Genomic DNA, 24,320 nt, shown 5'->3' on the forward strand with positions numbered 1-24,320 from the left:
GCCCCGTCACATCTCCTGCCCCGTCACTTCTCCTGCCCCGTCACTTCTCCTGCCCCAGTCACTTCTCCTGCCCCGTCATTTCTCCTGCCCTGTCACTTCTCCTGCCCCATCACTGCTCCTGCCCCATCCACTGCTCCTGCCCCGTTCACTGCTCCTGCCCCGTCCACTACTCCTGGCCCGTCCACTACTCCTGCCCCGTCCACTGCTCCTGCCCCGTCCACTGCTCCTGCCCCGTTCACTGCTCCTGCCCCGTTCACTGCTCCTGCCCGTTCACTGCTCCTGCCCCATTCACTGCTCCTGCCCCGTTCACTGCTCCTGTCCTTTCATAGCTCCCGCCCGGTTACCGCTCCTGCCTAATCACCACTCCTGCCCAGTTACCGCTCCTGCCCAGTCACCGCTCCTGCCCGGTCACCGCACCTTCCCGCTCCTGTCCTTTCAATGCTCAGGCCCGGTTACCACTCCTGCTCATGCCTAATCACCACGCCTGCCCCATTACCTCTCCTGCCCTGTCACCTCTCCTGCCCCGTCAGCACTCCTGCCCCGTCACTGCTCCTGCCCGGTCACCGCTCCTGCCTGGTCACCGCTCCTGCCCGGTCACCTCTCCTTTCATGTTGCTTCTCCTGCCCCGTCACTGCTCCTGCCCCATCACCTCTCCTGCCCTGTCACTTCTCCTGCCCCGTCACTTCTCCTGCCCCGTTACTTCTCCTGCCTCGTTCACCGCTCCTGCCCCGTTCACAGCTCCTGCCCCGTTCACCGCTCCTGTCCTTTCATTGCTCAGGCCCAGTTACCGCTCCTGCTCATGCCTAATCACCACTCCTGCCCCATTACCTCTCCTGCCCCGTCACCTCTCCTGCCCCGTCACCACTCCTGCCCCGTCCCACTCCTGCCCTGTCACCACTCCTGCCCCATCACCGCTCCTACCCCGTCACCGCTCCTGCACGGTCACCGCTCTTGTCCGGTCAGCACTCCTGCCCGATCACCGCTCCTGCCCCATCACTTCTCCTGTCCCATCACTTCTCCTGTCCCATCACTTCTCCTGCCCCGTTCACTGCCCCTATCCTTTCACTGTCCCTATCCATTCACTGCCCATATCCGTTCACTGCCCCTATCCGTTCACTACCCCTATCCGTTCACTGCCCCTATCCGTTCACTGCCTCTATCCATTCACTGCTCCTGCGCATGCCTAATCACCGCTCCTGCCCGTCACTTCTCCTTCCCCATCACTTCTCCTGCCCCGTCACCTCTCCTTTCCTGTCGCCTCTCCTGTCCCGTCACTGCTCCTGACTCGTCACTTTTCCTGCCCCGTCACTTCTCCTGCCCCATCACTTCTCCTGCCCCGTCACTTCTCCTGCCCCGTCACCTCTCCTGCCCGTCACCTCTCCTGCCCGTCACCTCTCCTGCCCGTCACCTCTCCTGCCATCACCTCTCCTGCCCCGTCACCTCTCCTGACCTGTTGCCTCTCCTTCCCTGTCACTTCTACCTGCTCCTTAACTTCTCCTGACTCGTCACTTTTCCTGCCCCGTCACTTCTCCTGCCCCATCACTTCTCCTGCCCCGTCACTTCTCCTGCCCCATCACTTCTCCTGCCCCGTCACTTCTCCTGCCCCGTCGCCTCTCCTTTCCTGTCGCCTCTCCTGTCCCGTCACTGCTCCTGACTCGTCACCTTCCTGCCCCATCACTTCTCCTGCCCGTCACCTCTCCTGCCCGTCACCTCTCCTGACCTGTTGCCTCTCCTTCCCTGTCAGTTCTACCTGCTCCTTCACTTCTCCTGCCCTGTCACTTCTCCTGCCCTGTCACTTCTCCTGCCCAGTCACTTCTCCTGCCCGTCACTTCTCCTGCTCCGTCACCTCCCTGCCCGTCACCTCTCCTGCCCGTCACCTCTCCTGTCCCGTCACTTCTCCTTTCCTGTCTCCTCTTCTGTCCCTTCATTGCTCCTGCCCAGTTCACTCTGTGTATAACATTGACAAATTTCACATGGTGACAAGTTCCCCACAGTACTCTGTCTGGGGAAAGCTCCTCTGTAATCACTAACTCAGCATGATATGCTAAAGGCTGAAGGCAGCGCATTGTCATTAGAAAGGGGATAATCAGCCTCAATCGGAATGACAACGGGCCTGCCCTCAGTCTGTGAGAGATCAGGGAGGGGCTGCTGTAGCCTCTGGAGTTCAACAAAGAAGTGCAGCCGCCCCTGAAAGCTGAAAGAAAAATCACCGCTCCTGCCCCGTCACTTCTCCTTCCCCATCACTTCTCCTGCCCCGTCACCTCTCCTTTCCTGTCGCCTCTCCTGTCCGTAACTGCTCCTGACTCGTCACTTTTCCTGCCCCGTCACTTCTCCTGCCCCATCACTTCTCCTGCCCCGTCACTTCTCCTGCCCCGTCACTTCTCCTGCCCCGTCACCTCTCCTGCCCGTCACCTCTCCTGCACGTCACTTCTCCTGCCATCACCTCTCCTGCCCCGTCACCTCTCCTGACCTGTTGCCTCTCCTTCCCTGTCACTTCTACCTGCTCCTTAACTTCTCCTGACTCGTCACTTTTCCTGCCCCGTCACTTCTCCTGCCCCATCACTTCTCCTGCCCCGTCACTTCTCCTGCCCCGTCACTTCTCCTGCCCGTCACCTCTCCTGCCCGTCACCTCTCCTGCCGGTCACCTCTCCAGCCCGTCACTTCTCCTGCCCCATCACTTCTCCTGCCCCGTCACCTCTCCTTTCCTGTCGCCTCACCTGTCCCGTCACTGCTCCTGACTCGTCATCTTCCTGCCCCATCACTTCTCCTGCCCGTCACCTCTCCTGCCCGTCACCTCTCCTGACCTGTTGCCTCTGCTTCCCTGTCAGTTCTACCTGCTCCTTCACTTCTCCTGCCCTGTCACTTCTCCTGCCCAGTCACTTCTCCTGCCCGTCACTTCTCCTGCCCATTACTTCTCCTGCCCATTACTTCTCCTGCCCGGTCACCTCTCCCGCCCCATCACCTCTCCTTTCCTGTCTCCTCTTCTGTCCCTTCATTGCTCCTGCCCAGTTCACTCTGTGTATAACATTGACAAATTTCACATGGTGACAAGTTCCCCACAGTACTCTGTCTGGGGAAAGCTCCTCTGTAATCACTAACTCAGCATGATATGCTAAAGGCTGAAGGCAGCGCATTGTCATTAGAAAGGGGATAATCAGCCTCAATCGGAATGACAACGGGCCTGCCCTCAGTCTGTGAGAGATCAGGGAGGGGCTGCTGTAGCCTCTGGAGTTCAACAGAGAAGTGCAGCCGCCCCTGAAAGCTGAAAGAAAAAGTTGTTTTTAAGTTGGACTATTCTTGCCGTCCCGGGATGCTTTTTTGAAAGAAAGAAGTAGGGGAACGGACTGATATAATTTTGAAAAGTAGGGGCACGCCGTGCCGTTCCGATCCCGCCCACTTCTACCACTGCCCCAGAGCCATCAGGTCAAAGTACCTTCTCATCCCTATTTGGAGGATTCTGTGAGTAATATTACAATGAATGAGAGGCACAATTCGCTGCTTCTTGGGGGTACTTAGTTTAGACGGTGTACCTCCTGAATCAGTGTGTTGAAATGCATAAACCATCAAGTCATCTGCTTCCCAAGGGCCCGATAGTCCCTGAGGCACACACAGAAGGCCAGGATATAAAAACGTGTGGCCATTGCTGCTCAAGCTTTGTGGAGAGCAATTCACAGAGCATGCAATAGGTAAGGAACTATTAGGACCTAACTTACACGGTAGAGGATTATTTAATTACTACAGAGCCAGATATCTCCCTGGAATTGCTCATGTCTTGATTTTAAACAGATTGTAGATTGCGAGTTGGGATGTCACCAAACTGCATATGGTAGCCTTCTGAGGTTTAGTTCGATAGATAAGAACAAACATGACTGAGTCCACCACGCCTAAATCCTAAACTCTGGGTGAAGGGCTTCAAATAAGGACTTTTACATGTTGTTAACCTAGTGAGATGTATGTTCTGTGACATCTTGGTGGAAAGATGCTGCGCTGTGTCCTAGGAGGATGTGCCTCGCTGGAACATGTCAGAAAAGGTCCAGGTGAGTGAAGACTTTCAGAATGTGTTGTTTCACAGGTTGGAGGATGCATTGATCATTATCATTTGGATGGGAGGTTGGGAAGGTGAGGGCTGTTCATTACCAAAGAAGAACCAATGTTCTATCAACGAGGTACTCTTGAAGGCAAACTTCAAACATACTGGACAAGTCATGTAACAGTGAAGAGGGTGCTCACCCACAGGTCAATGTGTGCCACCTTGTTGATGGTGGCTGAACGTCAAAAAGTACCAGCGTTCCTCACTGGTTCTCCAGTGATCATGTTTGCTACACAAATGTCCGCAAGAGGTAAGCGTGGACAACATTTAAATGACGTTGCTGTATAAGTCAGAATTTTGTAGGAGCTTCACATTACGCTATATGCCATATTACCAAGTCAGCATAATTGTAGCACAGCAACAACGCAAACAAGCAGAACCTGAGCGGGCGTTTTTCACTTCACTTGTATTTTTGCGCTGACACATAAAAATTAAATATTTGTATTTCACCTAATTACACCTAATTTCACATAATTTGTCCTAACTTTCTTGTAATAACTGGTAAGGAAATCCTGTTCATTTTTTACACGCCTCCTTAGTAGATTTATTGACAGTACTGCACAGTGAATGTCCTTTCCTTCAGTCCTGGGGCAACCAGTGTTGACTGGGCAGTATCCAATGACGTGCACCTATATTTACCAGTAGTGTGCCAGGGATTCTGAAACTTCTGGCACATCCCACTTGAATAACCAAGTTACCCCCGTTAGACACTTGGCTAATTTTAGTTTAGAAAGAGTAAGGCCAGAAAAGCGCTTAAACAGGAAGTGGGCGCAACCATCTGTCCCTTTGGTTTGAGATTGACGAAAGTCGCCCATACTCTCTATTATGCTTACGGCTTTTGTCATTGTAGAAGACAACTTCTACATGCCAGCGTTCCTGCATGTGTCTTACACTGGAACTGCACATTATGCTCCTTGTTGTAGTGTCTTTGTCTTTCTGTACAAGTGTATTTTTTCTGCCTTTCTCGGTTTCCACTTGTGTATCTTTGTTTGTTCATGGCTGAATAGTTTTTTGGGTGCAGATTCATGCATGATTGAGATGTTATTTGTATGCTTCTCATCTTGGAATGAACATGTGATTTATGTGACTCTTGTACTTGATCGATGCATGCTCTATTTCTGCTCACCTATGTTCCCACAGGGGCTGAAATTTCTTTTTGTGCATTTGAATTTATGCTTGTGAGCCTGTGTTTTACATGACTAAGTAGTTGCTTGTGGCCCTATTTTCCCCGGCCTTAGCTTACTTGTGAGCATGTTTCTTTCTTTGTCATATTCTTCTTGCTCATGTGCCTCTGTGCTTGACTCGAGTACCTACACATGTTCTATCCTTTCTGCATGATCACTTTCTGTATGTGCCCATTAGAGCTGTCAGATCTTCTCATATCATGTGTGAGTAGCAAACTCTTTTGTTTCTGTATCTCAGTGTAATTTGGGAGAAGTCTATTCAATTCTGATTTCTACAGGTTACACCATATGAGGCTTGAGTTGCCAATCTAATTCTATTTTGCCTCCAGATCTCAAGTTGCATCAGGTCAGGTGTGAGTTAATCATTCAGCCAAGCCTTCTTCTTAGCATTCTGGTCCAGGACTTGTAATGCAAAACTCAAAACGATAAGAACAAAATGCAAAAACTAAGAACTGAATAAATTACTCACACCTGAAATGAAATATCTTTAGAGCACGGTCCCCAGTGCCTGATGTCAAGGACTTATGCTAATATTCCCTCTTAGTTTCAGGTCAGGAGTCAGCTTCCAAAGATCTGGCCATCGTACAGGAGCCAGAGAAGAAAGCCAGTGCTCTCAAGCCAGGCAAAGCCAAACAAAAGCCAAAGTCCAAGTCAGATACCAACATTAAGTCTCATGCTGTGGTATCAGATATCATCAACAGCAAGGCTCTAAAAGAGAAGATCCGGAAGGAGGTTTATGAGCTGCTCAAGTCCTCCATATCCTTTACCGCACCCAAGAGAATAGCGGCAACCCCAATGGCCGTATCAGTCACGGTGAGGACAATGATTCTTGCAAAGGGTGTACAGAAAACCAAACCTGCCAGTAAGTTGAGGATGATCACAAAGTCCAAGAAGACCAGGATGTTTGACATGGTTCCGCCTTCTGGTAAGGTTGACAAGCCAACTGAACCAACCATCAAGCACATGGTGCCTATGGGAGCAGACCCTGAAAGGTGAGTCACTGTTAACTAGCGTACCTTCGGAAAAGAACACCTGCTGTGGTATTCACAGTGTTGCACTTTGACATAATCAATTCTCTTTAGAAAGACTCATCCCTATTGGGTGCCACATCAGGGCAAATTTACACAAACCTTTCTATTAAAAGCAACACAACGACACAAGAATTAACCTGGGTTGGAATACATATCAGTACAAAGTTGTTTATTTTCACTGAAATAGTGCACATTCACTAGGGCACATATACTTATCCAGCAACACAAATTGGACATTTTACAGTGATGACAAAGGAAGGACCCAGCTTGCTGTAACTATCAATACTCAATGACACAAGCCCATAGTGATGGGATGCGGAGGACTGCAGGTGATTGGTGATGTTTGCAGAGGACAGACTGTGGTTGGCTTTATTGGGGCGCTGGAGCAAGGAACTCCTCAGGAGGTTGTTAGGGTAGGGGGATATCTTGGTGCTTGAAAGTGAGATGGACGCTACAAGCTGGGAAATGGAAGAGACGAGAGAATCAAGTTTATTTTCCAGGGAGAGGAGGGCTGAGCACGGAGTGTTGGGTGGCTCGATGGATAAGGGAGGGAGTGCAGCGGGTGAGGGAGAACGGGGAGGGGTGGGGGAGCAGGGGAATTGGGGAGCAAGGGTAGAAGGTGGGGAAAGATGGTGGTCGAAAGGAGTGGAAGGTGATATAGTGGTAGCAAGAGAGATATTATTACTGGTGTTGAACAGAAGGGAAGAGTAGAGATTGTAAATAGGAGGAGACGGTTGAGGAGTAGAGCGGGAGGGCGGGAGGTGGGGGGGAAGGAGGGGGGTCAAATGAAGGCCAAAGGTACTGTGAAGAAGCGAGGAGAAGGGGCTGTACAGGGAGGGGAAGGATGGGGTCAAATGAAGGCCAAAGGTACAGGGAGAAGAGAGGAGAGGGGGTTGTACAGGGAGGGGAGGGAGGGGGTCAAAGGTAGGCCAGAGGTATGGGGAAAAGAGAGAAGAAGGTGCTGGACAGGTGCTGTAGGCTATGATAGGTGAATGAATGTGCATGTGGTTTTATAAATATATATATGTGTGTATAATATCCATATGAACGAGGCAGATCCCGCGGCTGAAACGTGTTGCCTGCAACTCATGTCACTTGATTAAAGAGCTGTGATGGGTATCCATGCTGTTCCGGTCCTGTTTCCTCGGTAGGGGCAGGTTTTGAAGAAGTGTGTTTGTGTATATATATGTATGTGTGTGTGTCTGTGTGTGTGTGTGTGAATGTATGTGTGTATATATGTGTGTATGTATGTATGTGTGTGAGTTTATATATATATATATATATATATATATATATATATATATATATATCAACCACCCTGTCACTTTTCTCGCGCTCTGGACACACTCCAGCCAGGAAGAGAGCCAACGGACACGGACCAATTGTAGTGCTCCAAATTTTTATTTCAGGTGCAGTAGAAGTCTCATGACGTTTCGGCTCGCTAGAGCCTTGTTCACATGACAATGTTCCATTTACAAACACACCATTTTATGCTGCCAGTGATTGGATGAATTTCGTCACATGAGAGGGTAATGTTGTGTCATAGTGAACATAGAGGAAATACTAGCCTGTCTTTAAAGTGCATAATAGAAACACATTAAAAGACCAAGGTTTGGGGTGCAAAATTACGGTAAAATACCAATTTGCTACCTTAAAATCACCTTTTATATAAACAGCGGTAATCAAACAATATATATGAAAATCTTATCGTTTACTTTCTCTGAACCAATGGGACTAGAGGTATTTGATATTGGTAAAATACCCAAATTCAAAATACAGTATATACAGTAAATTCCTATACAATAAAGTGCAAATGCATATTATTTTCAGCTGTGCAAAACCTGCAATTGTGCAAATATAGATGTGCAAAGACTCGCAAAAGTGCAAACACTTGCAATGTGCAAAATATCGCTTAATAGTGCAAATATTTGCTGCTGTCAGCTAAAGATGGAACCAATTTACTTAGGGATCATCTTATTGAAAATACTGTATATTGTACATTAAAATTCATATATATCAATAACCACAGTAATATAAAATATGGTTAAAATATTTACAAAAAATCTAATTTTCAGTCCCATGTAGATACAGTCGATGAGAGAAATCGTACAAAAGCGTTGGATTGTTGAGAACCCACTGTTTCTTAAGTTTTCTCTATCCTATGTCACTATGGTAAAAAATTAATAATCACCGTGAATTAAGTGCATAGTCGACTGGATGTATGTGACTGTCAGGGAGTAAGGACCTGTCAAGTCCACATGCATCCAGCCATACCCATCATATGTAAAATCAGATTTATAATCAAAAAGCAGCAAATACAGATTAATGTCAGATTCATAATCAAGACCTTGAGTTCCACATGCTATACTATATGTCTCCCAGCCGGGCTAAAAATTAAATCAGTACATTAGCTGACATATTAACATTCTGTTAGCATAAGGTAGTTCAAGGTAAACACGTATACAGGTCCTCCGTTACATTCAATCCTCCCGGGCTTTTAGTATTAAGTAGGAGGATATATTTAGTTTCAAGTCTCCTCAACTTACTTTCTCTGTCTCCACCCCTTCTGCTAGCTAGTATAGAATCAATTACCCAGTATTTCAGCAAGCTGTTATTGCTCTGGTGTGTTTCCCTGAAATGCCGGGCCACTGGGTATGTATTATCACCGTTGGTGATCGCACGTAAGTGCTGCAGAATGTGCTTATGTACAGCATGCTACGTGCTGCCCCCATATCTTAGTTGGCAGGGGCATTGGAGCACATAAACCGCAAATTCGGTTTTACAGTTTAAAACCTGTGTTATAGGGTGAGGTTGACTTGTGAAACCATTCAAGTATGTTTTGGTGTTTTCCCCATGAACACAAGCCTTGCAGGTCTTACAGCGGTAAAATCCTTTGTTCTGTTGCCATCAAGACGTTTTATTAAATGGCTCTGGACTGGTGTCAACTATTTTGTCCCGAAGGGAGGGTGCCCTGCTAAAAGTAAGGGAGACTTTTTTGGGGAGGGCAGTTCCAATGATCGGGTCACGGGTGACTAAAGGCCAATGTTTGTTCATGATTTTATATAACTCATTGTGTTGCCTACTGTACCCTGTTATAATACGGAACTTTTTCTCCTCCGCATTCATTTTTTTCCTCTCAGTTTCCCCAGTTTCCATTGCTGACTGTTTCACAGTCTTGGTTAGGAGCTCCTCTCTAGTTGACATCATAGATTTTTCTATAGCTTTATGGATCACCTGTTCAGAGTACCCCCGTTCCAAAAAACGTTTCTTGCTGACTTCCTGAGCTAATTTAAGGTCAGTGGGATTACTGCACACTCTGCGTAAACGAAGCATCTCCCCATAGGGGATGCTTGAGATTAGATGCGCCGGGTGAGCACTAGCCGCATGGAGTATGCTATTTCCTGCAGTCAGTTTCCGAAAAATTCTACTCTCAAGACGTCCATTGTGAATATACAATTCAGTATCCAAGAAGGTGATAGATTCCTGGCTAAGGGTGGCAGTGAATTTGAGGTTGAGATTATTGCAGTTTAAGTTCTCAATAAAACTCAAAGCTTCCTCCTTGCTACCTCTACAAATAATCATCAAATCGTCGATAAAACGATAACATTTAATCAGGTTGTTATTAACAATTTTATGGTAGTCTGGCCTGAGGACCAACTCCTCCCAAGCCCCCATATGCAGACATGCAAAGCTCGGGGAGAAGCTGGCCCCCATTGCTACCCCCTGAAGTTGGCGATATAGTTGATGATTAAACAAAAACAAATTGTTTGTCAGACAAAACCGAAGCATGCTCAACAACATCCTGTTATGCTCTTCAAATTCAGGACCTCTTCTCAGAAGATAGTGTTTTACTGCTGCAAGACCATCAAGATGTGATATACTGGTATATAGTGCTTTTACATCCAGCGAGATCAGCCAATCACCCACTACCCAGTCAATATCCATGATTTTGGTCAACAAGTCCCCCGTATCCTTAATGTAGGAGTCCAGGTTCCGCACATAACCCTGTAAAAAATAATCAATATAAACAGAGGTGTGTTCCAGGAGGCTACCTCTAGCAGATATTATGGGTCTGCCCGGTGGATGCAGGGGGTCTTTATGCACGTTAGGCAAAAAGTACAATATGGGTGTGATTGGGTGATCAGTTCTTAGGTATTTATATTCTGCTTCACTGATGAGTTTAGATGTTTTCCACTTGGCCAGTTTTTGATGGTAATCAGTTTTAACCGATGTTAATATCTGCATCTGGATACGTTTATAACATGTTCGGTCATTGAGTTGGACATAAGCTTCTTGGTCATAATTGGTTTTGGACATGAGGACCACATTGCCCCCTTTATCACTTCCCCTCATATATATATTCAAAAGCAAGTGAGCGTGTGCTGGCCGGGGAACAGGGGAATACTTGAAAAACAGTTCATTGTACTGAATGACATGCTGTCCCAGTGGACAAATCTTCTCATTAATTGATGCCACTTATAGTGCTGTCTGCTTTCCTAGAATTAAAATTGAAAGCATATATTTTGAAGTTTGCTAGAGTGAAGTGAATCAAATTTTAAAACATTACAAGTATCAAAAGGCAGCATTATAGGGGAGTGTGCAATTCCTTGTCTATGTTCAGTCCATTAGGTTGTATCTATTCTCAACATGTACCTTGATTCTAACTTCCTGAGTGATTACTTTCTGCCTCCTCCCCTGGCTGTTTTGGGTATACAGTCTATAGCAATATATGTTATTAGGCTAGGGTCTCCATTATGGACCTTCTTAAAGTGTTGCGCTGTGGAATAGCTTTCATCTGGAGCCCTTAAGTGCTGTAAAATATGCTTGTGCACTGGCAATATAGTGCTGCCTATTTATGTTTTTGGGCATAGTCAGTGGAGGGCCTATCTGTGTTGCACTTTAGTGCATATTGGATAGTTATCTCTTCTTTCGAATTCATAATTACATTCATAGTGTTAATGCCATGTTCACAGGCGATGCATTGACTGCATTTAGCAAAGCCTCAATGGGGTTAAAACCAATGACTTTGTTTGGATTTGAACACATTTTTGACTAGTTAGTCTATCAGTAAACATGCCTTTCTCTATGTTTGATAAGATGTTTCCCCCCTTCTTCTCTCCCAATGGTAGGGTCATCACGTATGAGGTGCCAATGTTTCTGTATGTTTTTTTTTGCAATAATGTTGACTATTGTATGTGGTTATAAATCTGCACACTCGTCCCTCATTGTTCTTTGCAGCTCAATGGTGGAATAGTACTGATTCTCTGTTGTAGGTGGATATTTTGTTCGTAGCTGATAACAATATGGTTTTAGAAATATCCCCTAGCTCTCAATCTGCTCATCATTTCTGCCTGTGTTGTATTGAGCGCTTCTTTGGTGCTGCATATGCATTTAGGGTGCATAAGCTCCCCGTAGGGTATACTGTTCTTCAGTGGGAGAGGGTTGGAACTTGTAGCATGGAGTGTGGTGTTACCAGCTGTGCCTTGTCTACATACTTTTGTGGGTAATTTGGAATCAATAATTTCCAATTTAACTTCCAGGAAGCCTAGTGTAGTGTTACTGATTGCACTGGTAAACGGAAAGTTCAAATCATTGCTATTAATAAAATCAACACATTTGTTGGCTGACTTTATGTCCCCCTTGAACAATATGAACAAATCATCAATATTTATAACTCACATAGTAATGTGGTGGGACCATTCTTGCATAGCAGCACCATTGAGCACCTTCTCCACCCACCAGCCCATACGCAAATTAGCATAGCTGGGGGCCAAGCAGGTGCCCATCACGGTACCTCTTACATGTTGGAACAGCTCATTATTGAAAATGAAGATGTTACATGTCAGACACCAGTTAATCATGCTTAATAGTGTTTCATAATGGGCACAGAATTTGATAGGTCTAGACCTCAGAAAATGTTTCACTGCCCTGATACCATCATTGTAACAAATGCTAGTGCATAACGAAGTCACACCCAAACCCATCATTGATGAGTCATCTTCCGCTGTACATCAAATATACGTTTAAAAAAACCAAAGGCTTTCCTTGATATTGGAGCGGAGGTTCATCACCAAAGATTGCAAGAAATGGTCAACATATTTAGATACATTCTTAAATAAGCTGTCTATGGCAGCCATAATAGGCCTATCTGGAGGCTTGCCCAGTTCTTGTGGATCTCCGGAGTTAAATAAAAAATCAGTTACTTTGCATAGCTCACCTTTACAAAATTTTATTTATCTGCATTCAGTAGCTCTGCTTCACGCCAATCATGCAATTCTTTGAAGAATTAATCATTAGTAGCCGCATAAACTCCTCTTGTGATTCTCATATAACATGTAGTATTGTTCAGTTGGGAATAAGCTTTCTCAAAATACATGACCTTTGGTGACACAGCACGTTTCTTCCTTTGTCGGAGCCTCTTATGATACATTCATCATTCTGAATACATTTATCCATCACTCTTCTAAACTTATCTTCTTTTGGAGATACGGCCTGTTTCTTACGGTTAATTCTCAACCTTATTCTTTGCAACTCATTCACTACTGTTTCTGAAAACAAGTTGATGCTATCATGCGGTGTTTGGGGTATAAACTTGGATTTTGGTTTAAATGCAGTGTCACCACCTTCTTTCCCTCTCACTCGCATTTCTCTCAGTAATTCAAGATTTCTCAATTTCAATGCCTCTGTTATACTTTCATTCTCCAATTGTTTTATTTCTCTTGTCACAGCAAGGCCGGACACCTTGAGATTACCATCAGGGTGTTTACAACTGTCCTTGCCTGGTTTCCCTGTATCATTCTGTGTTATAACCGCTGCAGGGGAAATTCCCCCACGGTGCGGGGGGCTGGGCGCGGCGCCGCGGTGCTCGTGACGAGCCCAGCTCGGCATGAGTCACAGTAGAGATGTGCTCATGAAGAGTTGGGCTCATCACGACTCCGCCCACTGATTAATTTACCCGCACAGGCAGGGAATCAATCGTGCATGGGAGTTATGACGAGCCCAGCTCATCATGAGCACAGCGCCACTGTGACTCATGATGAGGCTCGTCATGAGCATAATAGAGGTTAAAACAATTCCACAATTTCAATGTGCGTAAAAACATGATTAAATCCACTCTACAATGGACATAATCAAAATCAAGAATACATTAAAAATCAGGATGAAAGCTATCCAATGGCACAACACTGTAAGAAGGTCCATAACAGAGATCCTAGCTTACTCACATATAATGCTATAGACTTATACCTAAGACAACCAGGGAGGAGACAGAGAGAAATCACCCAGGAAGTTAGAATCAAGGTTCATCTTGAGAATAGATACAAAGGAGCCTAATGGACTAAACATCAACAAAGAAATGTAAACTCAATTGTAATGCTGACTTTTGATACTTTTAAATTTGGTTTACTTCATTCTATCAATCTTCGCATATATTTTTTAATTTTAATTCTAGGAAAGCAATTGGAGTAGCTGTCAGGCAGCACTATACTGTGATGAGAAGTGGCATCAATTAATGAGGAGATGGGGGCGTGGCTTGATGCAGGCAATGGCGGCCGCCTGAACGAGGAGCTCCACAGCCAAGCCCTCGATTATCCTGGTGAAACGGCAGACGGGCCCCCACCTCCTGCACAGCGGTAGGGGAAGCAGCGGCCCCCGCCCGGAGCTCGAAATCGGCCAGAACGAGCAGCCCGGGGATTAGCTGTAGCCCGGCCGCGGACTGCCGGTGTACCGCGGGAGCCGCGCCCAAGATGGCGCCCGCGGCACTTTGGTGAAATCACAGAAGAGCCGAGCCGGATCGTGTGGCGGTGGGCTACTGCGCCCTCCCTGAGAGCAGGAGCCACCTGTGGGAGCATTTGAGGAGGTTCCCCCGGCCCACATAGTGAGGCGGGCACGACCCGTGGCCATACTGAACACCGAGACGCCTGCCAGGACGAGCAGGGGACCGGACTATCACCCCCCCCCCCCGGGGGGCGCGTCTCACCATAGCGGAGGACAGCGAGCAGGGAGTGGGAAGCCGTGGGTGGCTAGCCGACTGTGGGTGATGACCAGGGGTTGATGCGGCGTTGACCCTCGACCAAGCAGGAGGGCCAATTAATACTGAGAGCTGGTCGACCCGCGAGGGTATACTAATGTTCGACGAGAGCTGGACGGACACATCGGATGGAGCACCGAGATCTCGCCTGGCAGCGGCGCGACCCTCTCCCTGCCGGGGAAATGGGGAATGCCCCTTGCGCTCTGCCCTGTCGCTGAGGGGGGCGCTGCAGGATTGCTGGAGGAGGGGCTCTGTGGAGCGGCCTGATCGAGACTGCGGACTGCGGATGGCCGACTGATCGACTGTGCTCCCACTGCAACTGGGGGCATAAGACTTGGGGCCTAGCACCGGAAAGAGAGCGGCCAGTGGGGGGCGAATTTGGTGGTTGCCCCGCGATGGGGCCCGGTAATGGCGGCCATGATGAGCCCTGCCAGGTACGTTCCTGGTACATCTGAGGAGGGTTGTGGAGTGCAACCCACTGACTCGTCCCCAGCCGACTGTGGCGGAGATCGTTGTCCTTGACTCATACCCGCATCCCGCGTGAGGCGCTGCTGAGCCCACTCGTGCGCTACCACAACTAGGGCACAATCCCTCGAAGGTTTGGCGTGCATGGAGAGGGAATTCACAATCACTATTGGCTGGCCCACGTGGGACACCCGCGACCCACCTACCAGGTTGGAGTACGTGTGGGTTGGCTTGAGCACCTTAGACGATGGGGAAGCCGAGAGGGGGCAGAGGCGGTGCCCATTCTTCTGCGGAGGGAGAACCCCCCCGAACAGGGAGATCAGACGGAGCCCGGACTAGTGCAGGACCCCCAGTTGCAGCAACAGCTGGATAAAATCCTAACGGCCATATCTGAATCGCGCACGGCGCTCACAGCAGGACATTTCCCACGTGGCCACAGGATTAGGGCTGCTGAGAGCCGATCATGGGAAACTGGCGGACAAGGTCAAATTGGTGGAAGACGAGCTTCATACCATTAAGCCAGAGCATAATGACATTAAAGCAACTGTGGCGCACATGGCTGAGCGTGTCGAGGCTCTGGAACGAAAAGCGGAGGATGCTGAAGGCCGTAACCGACGAAACAACATCCGCGTGGTGGGTCTGCCGGAGAAAGTCGAGGGGTCAGACATGGTACGATACCTGGAAGATTGGCTAAAGACAGTGGTGGCACCAGAGGGTCTATCTGCCTTCTATACTTTGGAACTAGCCCATCGGGTTCCAGTCGCCCACCTCAACAGGGGAGGCCTCCGCGACCGGTTGTTGCTAGACTGTTGCACTTCCGAGACCGGGACTTAATCTTGCAGAAAGCTCGAGCAGATGGTACATACCAAGTGGAGAACAGAAGAGTCAATATCTTCCCAGACTACACCTATGAAACCCAGCACCGGCACACCTCTTTTCTGGCCGTCAAGAGGGAGTTGCGAAACGAGGGCCTCCAATATTCTCTCTTGTTCCCGGCCAAGCTGATGGTTGCGATAGATGGCAAAACGTGGTTCTTTGAAACTCCGGATGATGCCTCTGCCTGGCTGGAACTTTACAAGGTGGGGAAAGATACTGATGGCGAAGCACACTGCCTGCGCCAGTGGGGTTACCACAGCAACAGTCGCGATGGATTCGTAACAACCGGCGGGGTTTGAGGACACCTTTCTTGTCGCAGGCAGAGAAGGGACGGCGCGATGTCTTGGCGGTGGTGTCTACGTTGTCAGGAACGCAAGAGGCTCCATCTCTGGCGAGTACAGGCTCAGAAAAGGAAGATGGTCAGTCGGACACCAAGCAGTCTGAGGTGGACAGTGAGCACTTGCTGGAGGTGACCTCGAAGACGGCGGAGGGAATGCTCAACGAGGGGTGATCGACCCAGAGGAGATGGCTGAAAGTGCAGAGCTGGGACTGAGGTGGACTCTTGGGTGCGACTTATTTAGAGGGTTTAGAGCTATGATGTTTCGGGAGGGGGGAGGCCCTGAGATGCCATGTTTATAATGGGCTTGGTTGCACGAGGGGCGCTGGTCCAGCAGGGCGGCTACCCGTTGGTACACAGGTCCCCCTCTCTGCCCTTAAGGCATATCTGCAGTGTCTGCTGTTGGGGTTTGTGGGTGTTGAATGGATATATTGGTTTGGATGGGAACAAGATGGGGGAAGCTAGGACCTGTTCTTGGGGGGATGTGGGGTGTTGGGAGTTTGGGGGAAAGTTGGGGGGCAATCACAGACGCTGGCACGGAGGGACGATTCTCAATGAGCAAGCACCTATGGGAGAATGGGTGATACCACTAATTTGAAATGTGTAACTTGGAATGTGAGGGGGCTACACACCATGATGAGACGCCTTAAAATTCACGCATACCTAGTTCGTAGGGGGGTACATATAGCGCTGCTCCAGGAAACTCACTTAACGAAGGCGGAGGGTATAGCGCTACAGCGTAGATGAAGGGGTCAAGTGTATAACACCACATACTCTGCTTTTGCGAGGGGAGCACTGATTTGGATTAGGCGGGGGGTCCCTTTTCAGGTGAATAGCCAGGCAATAGACCCAAAGGGCAGATTTGTGGCCATTGCAGGGAAACTGAGAGGTAGAGACATCGCCTTCTGTAGCATTTATGCACCTAACGTGGATCAGCTGAGCTTTCTGGCGTCGCTGGCGAAATACCTCGCGGGTCCCCTGATAATGGGAGGGGCTTCAATTCAGTTACGGACGTGTCCCTGGATAGGTCGCACCCCCCCTGGCAGACTCCCCGATCCATCGATTGACCAAGGGTAGGCTTGATTGGCAGACGCGTTGGGAGTTAGTTGATGCTTGGCATGCGCAGCAACCTAGAGAACGGAATTACTCATATTTTTCTGGTATACATGAACTGCATGTGAGATTGGATGCAGTACTGTGCTCCCCGACAATTATGCAGACTATTGTCCGAACGGAATACCTAAATAGGACACTATCTGATCATAACCCACTGCTGGTCACCATGCAATGGATGACTGAGACCTCGTGCGTCCCCACGTGGAGGTTGCACCCTGAGACCCTAGATGACCTGCTTTTCAATGCTGCGCTGGAAGAGGGGATAACCAACTATTTTGTGGAGAATGCCGGCTCGACCGCGACGAGGTCTACCGAATGGGATGCCTTCAAGGTGGTTGTGAGGGGCCTTTGTATAGGAAAGTATGCGGGAGTGCGGAAAGTTCCACTGGCCGGCCTGAACAAAGTACTTCGCCAGGCAGAGGCGGCACGGCCTGGCCACCCTGAATTGTAAGAGGAGGTTAGTGTAGCGAAGGAGGCGGTGGCAACGGAGGTGGAACGCTTGCGCAGCTTTGATCACAAGGCTTATATGGTAAGGACCCATGCAGAGGGGGACGGGGCTGGGACATTACTGGCCTGGCTGGCGAACCCCACTAAACGTAGTTCCCCCATACTGGCGTTAGATACTGAGGGTGGAGAGATGGTTCACACTCAAAGCGAGATCCTGCAGTGCTTCGCGCGGTACTATGAGGAGCTTTACAAAAGTACACTGATGGATGGGAACCCTGCACTAGATAGTTATTTGGAAGGACTGTGCCTGCTGGGCCTTGATCGGGAACAGGTGGATGATTTAGGCAGGGATATAGAGCTGGGAGAGATCCGAGGCGCCATTAAACACATGGCTCGCAACAAAACGCCTGGGTTGGATGGGTTGCCTATAGAATTCTATGGGAAATTTGAAGACCTATTGGCTCCAAGACTCCAGGAAGTTTATAAGGAAGCAAAGGAGATGGGGCAACTGCCCAGCTCTATGCGAGAAGCACTGGTAATCCCGCTGCTGAAAACAGGAAGGGACAGTACGAATACGGCCTCCTACAGGCCATTATCGATGTTGACCACCAACTATAAAATACTGAGCAGTATTTTGGCGACCCGGCTGCTGAAGCATATGACCACCCTGGTCCACCAGGACCAGGCTGGTTTCATACCGACGCGCAACACGACCGCGAACATCAGACGGTTGGTGCGGCAATTAGAAGACAACCACCCGGGGGTGAGGCAGCTAGTGGTGCTCTCGGTAGATATTGAAAAAGCTTTTGATAGCTTCGAGTGGGAGTATTTGTGCAAGGCGATGAGATGTTTGGATTAGGCGAGCACTATACACAATGGACGAAGGTCCTGTACTCATCTGCGGTGGCCAGAGTGAGGGTTGGCACGCTGATATCCTCGCAATACCCGGTGGAACGAAGGACGAGGCAGGGATGTTCGTTGTCCCCATTGTTGTTCCCCCTGGCGGTGGAACCCCTTGGGATTACGGCTCGGGGGGGGGGGGGGGCAACACTATGAGGGACTGGAGAGTAGAGAGGGTCGGAAGTACATATCACTCTACGCGGATGACCTGTTACTCTTCCTTGAAGATGCTGACAGTGCGCTGCTGGGGGCTGAGCGCTTGCTCTCGGACTTAGGAGGAATTTCGGGTCTGAGAGTGAACTGGTCCAAGACATGCATGTTCCCGGTCAGGAAGGGGGAGGCTCTCCAAGACACGGTTTGAGCGGTGCGATGGGAACCTACCTGCTTCACATACTTAGGGGTGAACATCTATCACACTGCGGCGGACATGCTAGAGGATAATGTGGGTCACGCCCTGCGGGCACTGAGAAGCAGCATGGCCTTTTGGGCCACCCTCCCATTGTCAGTTATGGGCCGTATAGCCCTTTTAAAAATGGTAGCGCTTCCTCGGTTCTTATATTATTTTAGAACACTGCCCGTGTGGATACCGAGCTCCACTTTTAAACTGTTGAAGTCGCTTATAGTGTCCTTCCTTTGGGGCGCAGGCAGATTCAGAGTAGCGCAAGCAATGCTGGTGCGGCCTAAGGTTGAGGGTGGTCTGGCGCTCCCAGACTTTGAGCTGTATTATCTAGCGGCCCAGCTGCAGATTTTTACACAGGAGGTAGCGAGAGAATTCCGGGGACCGAAACATATAAGAGGTCATGGAATACCGCGCCACGTTCTCTCATTTATAGTGCTCCAGCAGAGACTAGACCTCAGGGACTTACTCACAGAGGAAAAAACGCTCAGACTCTGTTGGAACCGATCGCAGCGTAGAGTGGGAGTGCTACACCCATACGCGCCTGAAATTCCACTGGGCATGTTGACGGCATTGCCGCACGGCGGGGAGTGGTCGCACCTACAGATTTGGGAGGAGGCGGGACTCCACATGGTGGGGGACCTCTATGAGGATGGGGCTATGCTGCCCTACCAGACACTCCAGGAGAGATTCGATTTACCGAGGGTGGGCTTCCTACTTCATGCAGCGTTAACAAGAGCAATGCAGGCGCATTGGTGGGAGGGACTAACAGAGCCCAAGACGTTGATGGCATGCCAGTATGCCATGATGGCGGCTGGGACGTTTAAGGCGGTCACATGTCTATACTCCAGAATGACCAATGAAGGGCTGGCACCCCTGACGACACTGAAAAGAAAATGGGAAGTGGTTCTGGGGAAGGACATTCCTGACGCGGCCTGGGTGCAGATAATGCAGAGGGCCTGGAAGAGCACGAGGAACGCAAGGTTCCAGTTAATACACTTTTACATACTCCATAGAGCAGGTGTCTCCAACCAGTCGATCGTGAGCTACTGGTAGCTCGTCGGCCCCCTTTGAGTAGCTCGCAGCATTATTTTGAGAAAAAACGTAGTTCGATGTTTATATTCTCCATTGTGGAAATCATTTAGTTTTGTTAACAGGCCTCTTCATTATTTATTTTAGCCCAGCAGCGCCATCTGTCCTACGCTGCACGGATACGTGCTCGGAGATACTGTTGTTCCGTGTAGGAACAAACTTGCTTCGGCTTGCCGTTTTTCTAGGGCCTCTGTGACTCAAGAAGAAGCCTTCCCTCGCAGTAGCCGAGCACCGGAGTCTTGGCCTGAGGCAGTGGCTGTGGGACTTGTGCTATGTCTGATAGCAACGCCCAGGACACAGCCTGACTCCTGGCAAAGTCCTGCCATCAAACTCCAGAGAAGAGGATAGGCCTTCCCTCGAGCGATTCCAAGGTACATTATTGCGACTGCAGTCGCTTTTTCAGCGAATGTTGTTTTAAAAAGCTGGATTTCCCTTGAGCTTTATTTATGAGTGGAGCAGGCAGGGCGAGGCATGCTGATTTTCATATCGGTCTCTGTAATAGTCATGCCATAATTAGTCTTGAAAAATACAAAAGTGTAATGTTGTTCAGTTTTATTAGTTAGTGAATTTGTTAAGTAAAGATAATAAGCATTATTTATGTTGTTGTGTTTCATAGAATATTATCTGAAAGTCTAAAATAGAAAAGTGTAATGTCATTGTGTGTTATTCTAATAAGTTAGTGCACTTGCTATACAAAGATAACAAGCATTATTTTTTTCCTATGAATCACGGCAAAAAAATAATGCTTATTATCTTTTCATAGCAAGGGCACTAACTGTTATTAGAACACCGAACAGCATTACACTTTTCTATTTTAGGCTTTCAGCTACGATCCTATGAATCATATCAAAATAAAGAATGCTTATTATTTTTCCCTAACTAGTGCACTAAGTGTAATAACACATAGCATTCCACTTCTCTATTGTAATGCTTTCAGAGCAAATGAAGGTCACAACATCGTTTTACTGTTGTGTTGATGAACAGTCCCATCTCGTTTGAGTGATAAGCATTTGCAATGTGAATGGGTATTAATGTAAGACCTGGAAGGCCTTTTGTTTTGTTACCCATATGAAAAACAATTTAGAGAAGACTAAATCAGGACAGGGAGTCACCATTATTATGCTCAAGGTACTTAAAATACTTACAACAAATTAGAACATTTTCATGATGTAAGACAATTTTAAAACTGCTTTCAATCAGGAAAGACAATCATAGACTTTCTATTCCAGAATATGACCTCTGCCAGGTCCTTTATTCTCATTAAATTCTGTAATGTGTCGCTTCAGATATAAAGCTTAGGATTGTTGGTAAACAGCTCAGTAAACTGATAATATGTGGGCGGCTTCTTCAGAATTGCTTCCTAAAGCTACTAGATTACACTGCATTTGAGAAAATCATGCAATACCATGTTGAGGTTGATTTTCCTATTTGTTTTTTCATTTGAGCTGCATTTTAATTAATATTTTGGTGATCATTGATAATTGAAAGCTCTTGAAGCACGGTGACAACAAATCTGGTGAAAATCATAATTGTTTCTAGCTAGGGAACTCTAAGTATTTGGATCAAACATAGTAACTGGCTCCATGAAAATTAGGCTTAAAGTCAACGAAACTGGGCGGGGCAATTTGGGAAAAATGCATACGTTGCTTGGCCTTTAGTAGCTCAAGATGATTTTCATTGATCAGAAGTAGCTCTCACTGCAAAAAAGGTTGGAGACACCTGCCATAGAGCGTACTTGACGCCAGGGAAACTCCGGCAATATTTTAAAGTAGCTGACGCGGCATGTTCCAGATGCACGAGGGGTGGGGTAGACCTAGATCACATGCTATGGTCCTGCCCAGAGATAGGCTGCTATTGGGAAGAAGTGGGTGAGACCCTGAATGCGATCACAGAGAGACAACTGGTATTTGATATGGCCACCAGCATCCTCCATTGGTTCCCCCACACGTCCAAGAATAAGATCACAAGTAAATTTGTGGACATGGGGCTTATATTGGCAAAGCGCGAAATTACGAAGCACTGGAAGGCTACTGTGGGACCTAGCAGTACGAGGTGGAGGGGAGAGTTCATTAAATGGGCTAACAGTGAGGGTGCACTAAGGTATCAGCTGGCACGCAGACGAAATGATGAGACGGCATTAGAAGGAGCAACGGCATGGGAAGTCTTAGTGCAGGCGCTGCACGAATACGAGCCGCAGGATGATGAGCGGGATGGGCCACTGATCGAGGGTAGCCCTGAGGCAAGATAGGTACACATATGGATCAATATGACTACTCCTGTGCATGTGAGATAGGAAGAATGGACAGGGTTGTGCGCGTCAGTGATGGGGAGGTAGGGAGGAGGGAGGGAGGGATAGTAGATTTGTTAGGGGGGAAGAGACGGGCTATATTTTGCAGTTATTGTTCAAACTGTACCACTGGTTGTAAAGTGTTACTATATCAACATAACGCGTAAGATCCATGGTAGGGAGGGGTCCTGATGGATTCCACAGGGATGATAGGGAAATTGATATATGATTGTGTATGGATGTTTTGTGCAGAAAACTAATAAAGTACGTCTTGAAAAAGAAAGAAAAATCAATTAATGAGGAAATTTGTCCACTGGGGCACCATGTCGTTCAGCAGAATGAACTGTTTTCAAGTATTCTCTTTATTTTTGGAAGTATTTTGTGGCTCTGTGCCTATAATTATTCAAATAAGTAAGAAGGTATAAAAGTTAGCCCACTTGGGCACAACATGCAATCATCTATTTACAGAGACTTCCTATGCGCTGATATCTCTGATGAAATATACTTGGATATTCTGCCATATAGAGCCAGGGTTGTTAAACTTTGCTCCAAGAAGGCTCTTCATTTTGTATATGGCACGGAGCCTTTTCTTGATTGGGATTTAATCATGCTTATGCAAGTGATTCAATGAACCATGTCTCAATGGTGAGTTTATTGTTCCCCCACTGGGGCCTTGTGAATATGTTTATTTTGTACATATTTTGCTATTCCAACATGAAATCTATAAGCATTGTTGCACAGTCTAAGATGACTCTTAAACTTTGAGACTGCTATGAGTCCATCATTTCTGTTTGATATAGTTATTTTTTTTTTATTTGGAGTGGAGGAATTATATCGGCATCGTGACAAAAGCTATAGAAGCCAAAACGCGTTAATGCTTTGTTTTCTGCCTGCAATAAATCTTTTTGCACACTACGTAGAGTTGCTTTCCTGTTCTTTCACATTGGAACTGGAGTTTATATGTGTGTGTGTGTCTGTGTGTGTGTGTGTGTGTATATATATATATATATACACACACACACACACACAAACACTTGTACCTTACATTTACTTACCATTCATGGTAAAGGCACCTGCATGCCAGAGGCTGCATGACCAAGCCAAGTCATGTGTGGTAAGTGCATGAGTTTTTATACATTCATTCAGAGGAATGCGCATGCCCAGATGTACAGCTAGCTCCGTGTTAGGGCTATGACGTTTCCTGCAGAATAAAAGTGTGGGGAAAAATGTTACAAGTGTTTGAAAAGACACCACACAGATAGGGGTACCACCTCTGGACTACAGGTGGTCCAATGTGGGACGGAGGGGCACTTGAAATGTCAGCTGGTTGTACGGGTGACACACATTCCAGCAAACTGAGGGTTGCATTTGTGCAGTACTGGAACAGTTCTTAAACTATCACATAGATCCAATCAGTATAAAGTAAAATTAAAGGGCACCACGTAATTCTAATAAAAAACAAGTAATCATTAGGCAAAGCAGAACACATAAGTTATTATTTTAGTTCAAATGAATGCCACCTTTCAATTGAGTTCAGCTCCTTCAAGGAGATGTGATTTCAAGGCCACTGATTCACTGAGCCTCCCTTTCAGAGAGTGATAGGGTGGGGCATTTAGACCTTGCACAGTCCATTATGTTTGTTTATGTTTACAAATAGGAGTATCTTTTTGCCTACATAGTTTCTGAAACATCGGAGATAGCCTCTACAAGGCTCACATTTCTAACTGATTTGTGGCAATATAATGTTTCTATGATGTATTTCTCTGTGTCCCAAATTACTTAGAATTCTTTAGTTTTGCGACCAGTAGGCATAAAGTCGCATGGTACTCCTAGATGCTCATTATTCTAATCCTAATAAAATCTTGCTCTTTACAATTTTTGCTGGGAAACTATGACACCAGTCTGTGGACATGTGATCCCTAGTGGGTATGACAAGAGAACCCAGAGGGATTAAAACACAACAGTACCCATACAAACACTCTACAAGATGATGCTTGCAAGGCCTACTAAGCTAACCTTGAAAATATATGATTACAGAAGCAAACAAAATGGCAAAAAAAGCATGATGA

General features: G+C 47.4%; 1 protein-coding gene across 1 annotated transcript in view; it reads left to right on the top strand.

Annotated features, from left to right (window-relative positions):
* LOC144766832 (uncharacterized) overlaps positions 1-24,320 on the top strand; it is a 145,538-nt gene that overhangs the window by 57,664 nt on the left and 63,554 nt on the right. The window contains exon 2 of the mRNA XM_078650552.1: positions 5,819-6,266. Within this exon, the coding sequence (XP_078506678.1) occupies positions 5,819-6,266 (448 nt within the window). The remainder of the gene's footprint in view (positions 1-5,818; positions 6,267-24,320) is intronic.

The sequence above is a fragment of the Lissotriton helveticus genome, chromosome 7 (assembly GCF_964261635.1).
Source record: "Lissotriton helveticus chromosome 7, aLisHel1.1, whole genome shotgun sequence".
Lineage (NCBI taxonomy): Eukaryota > Metazoa > Chordata > Amphibia > Caudata > Salamandridae > Lissotriton > Lissotriton helveticus.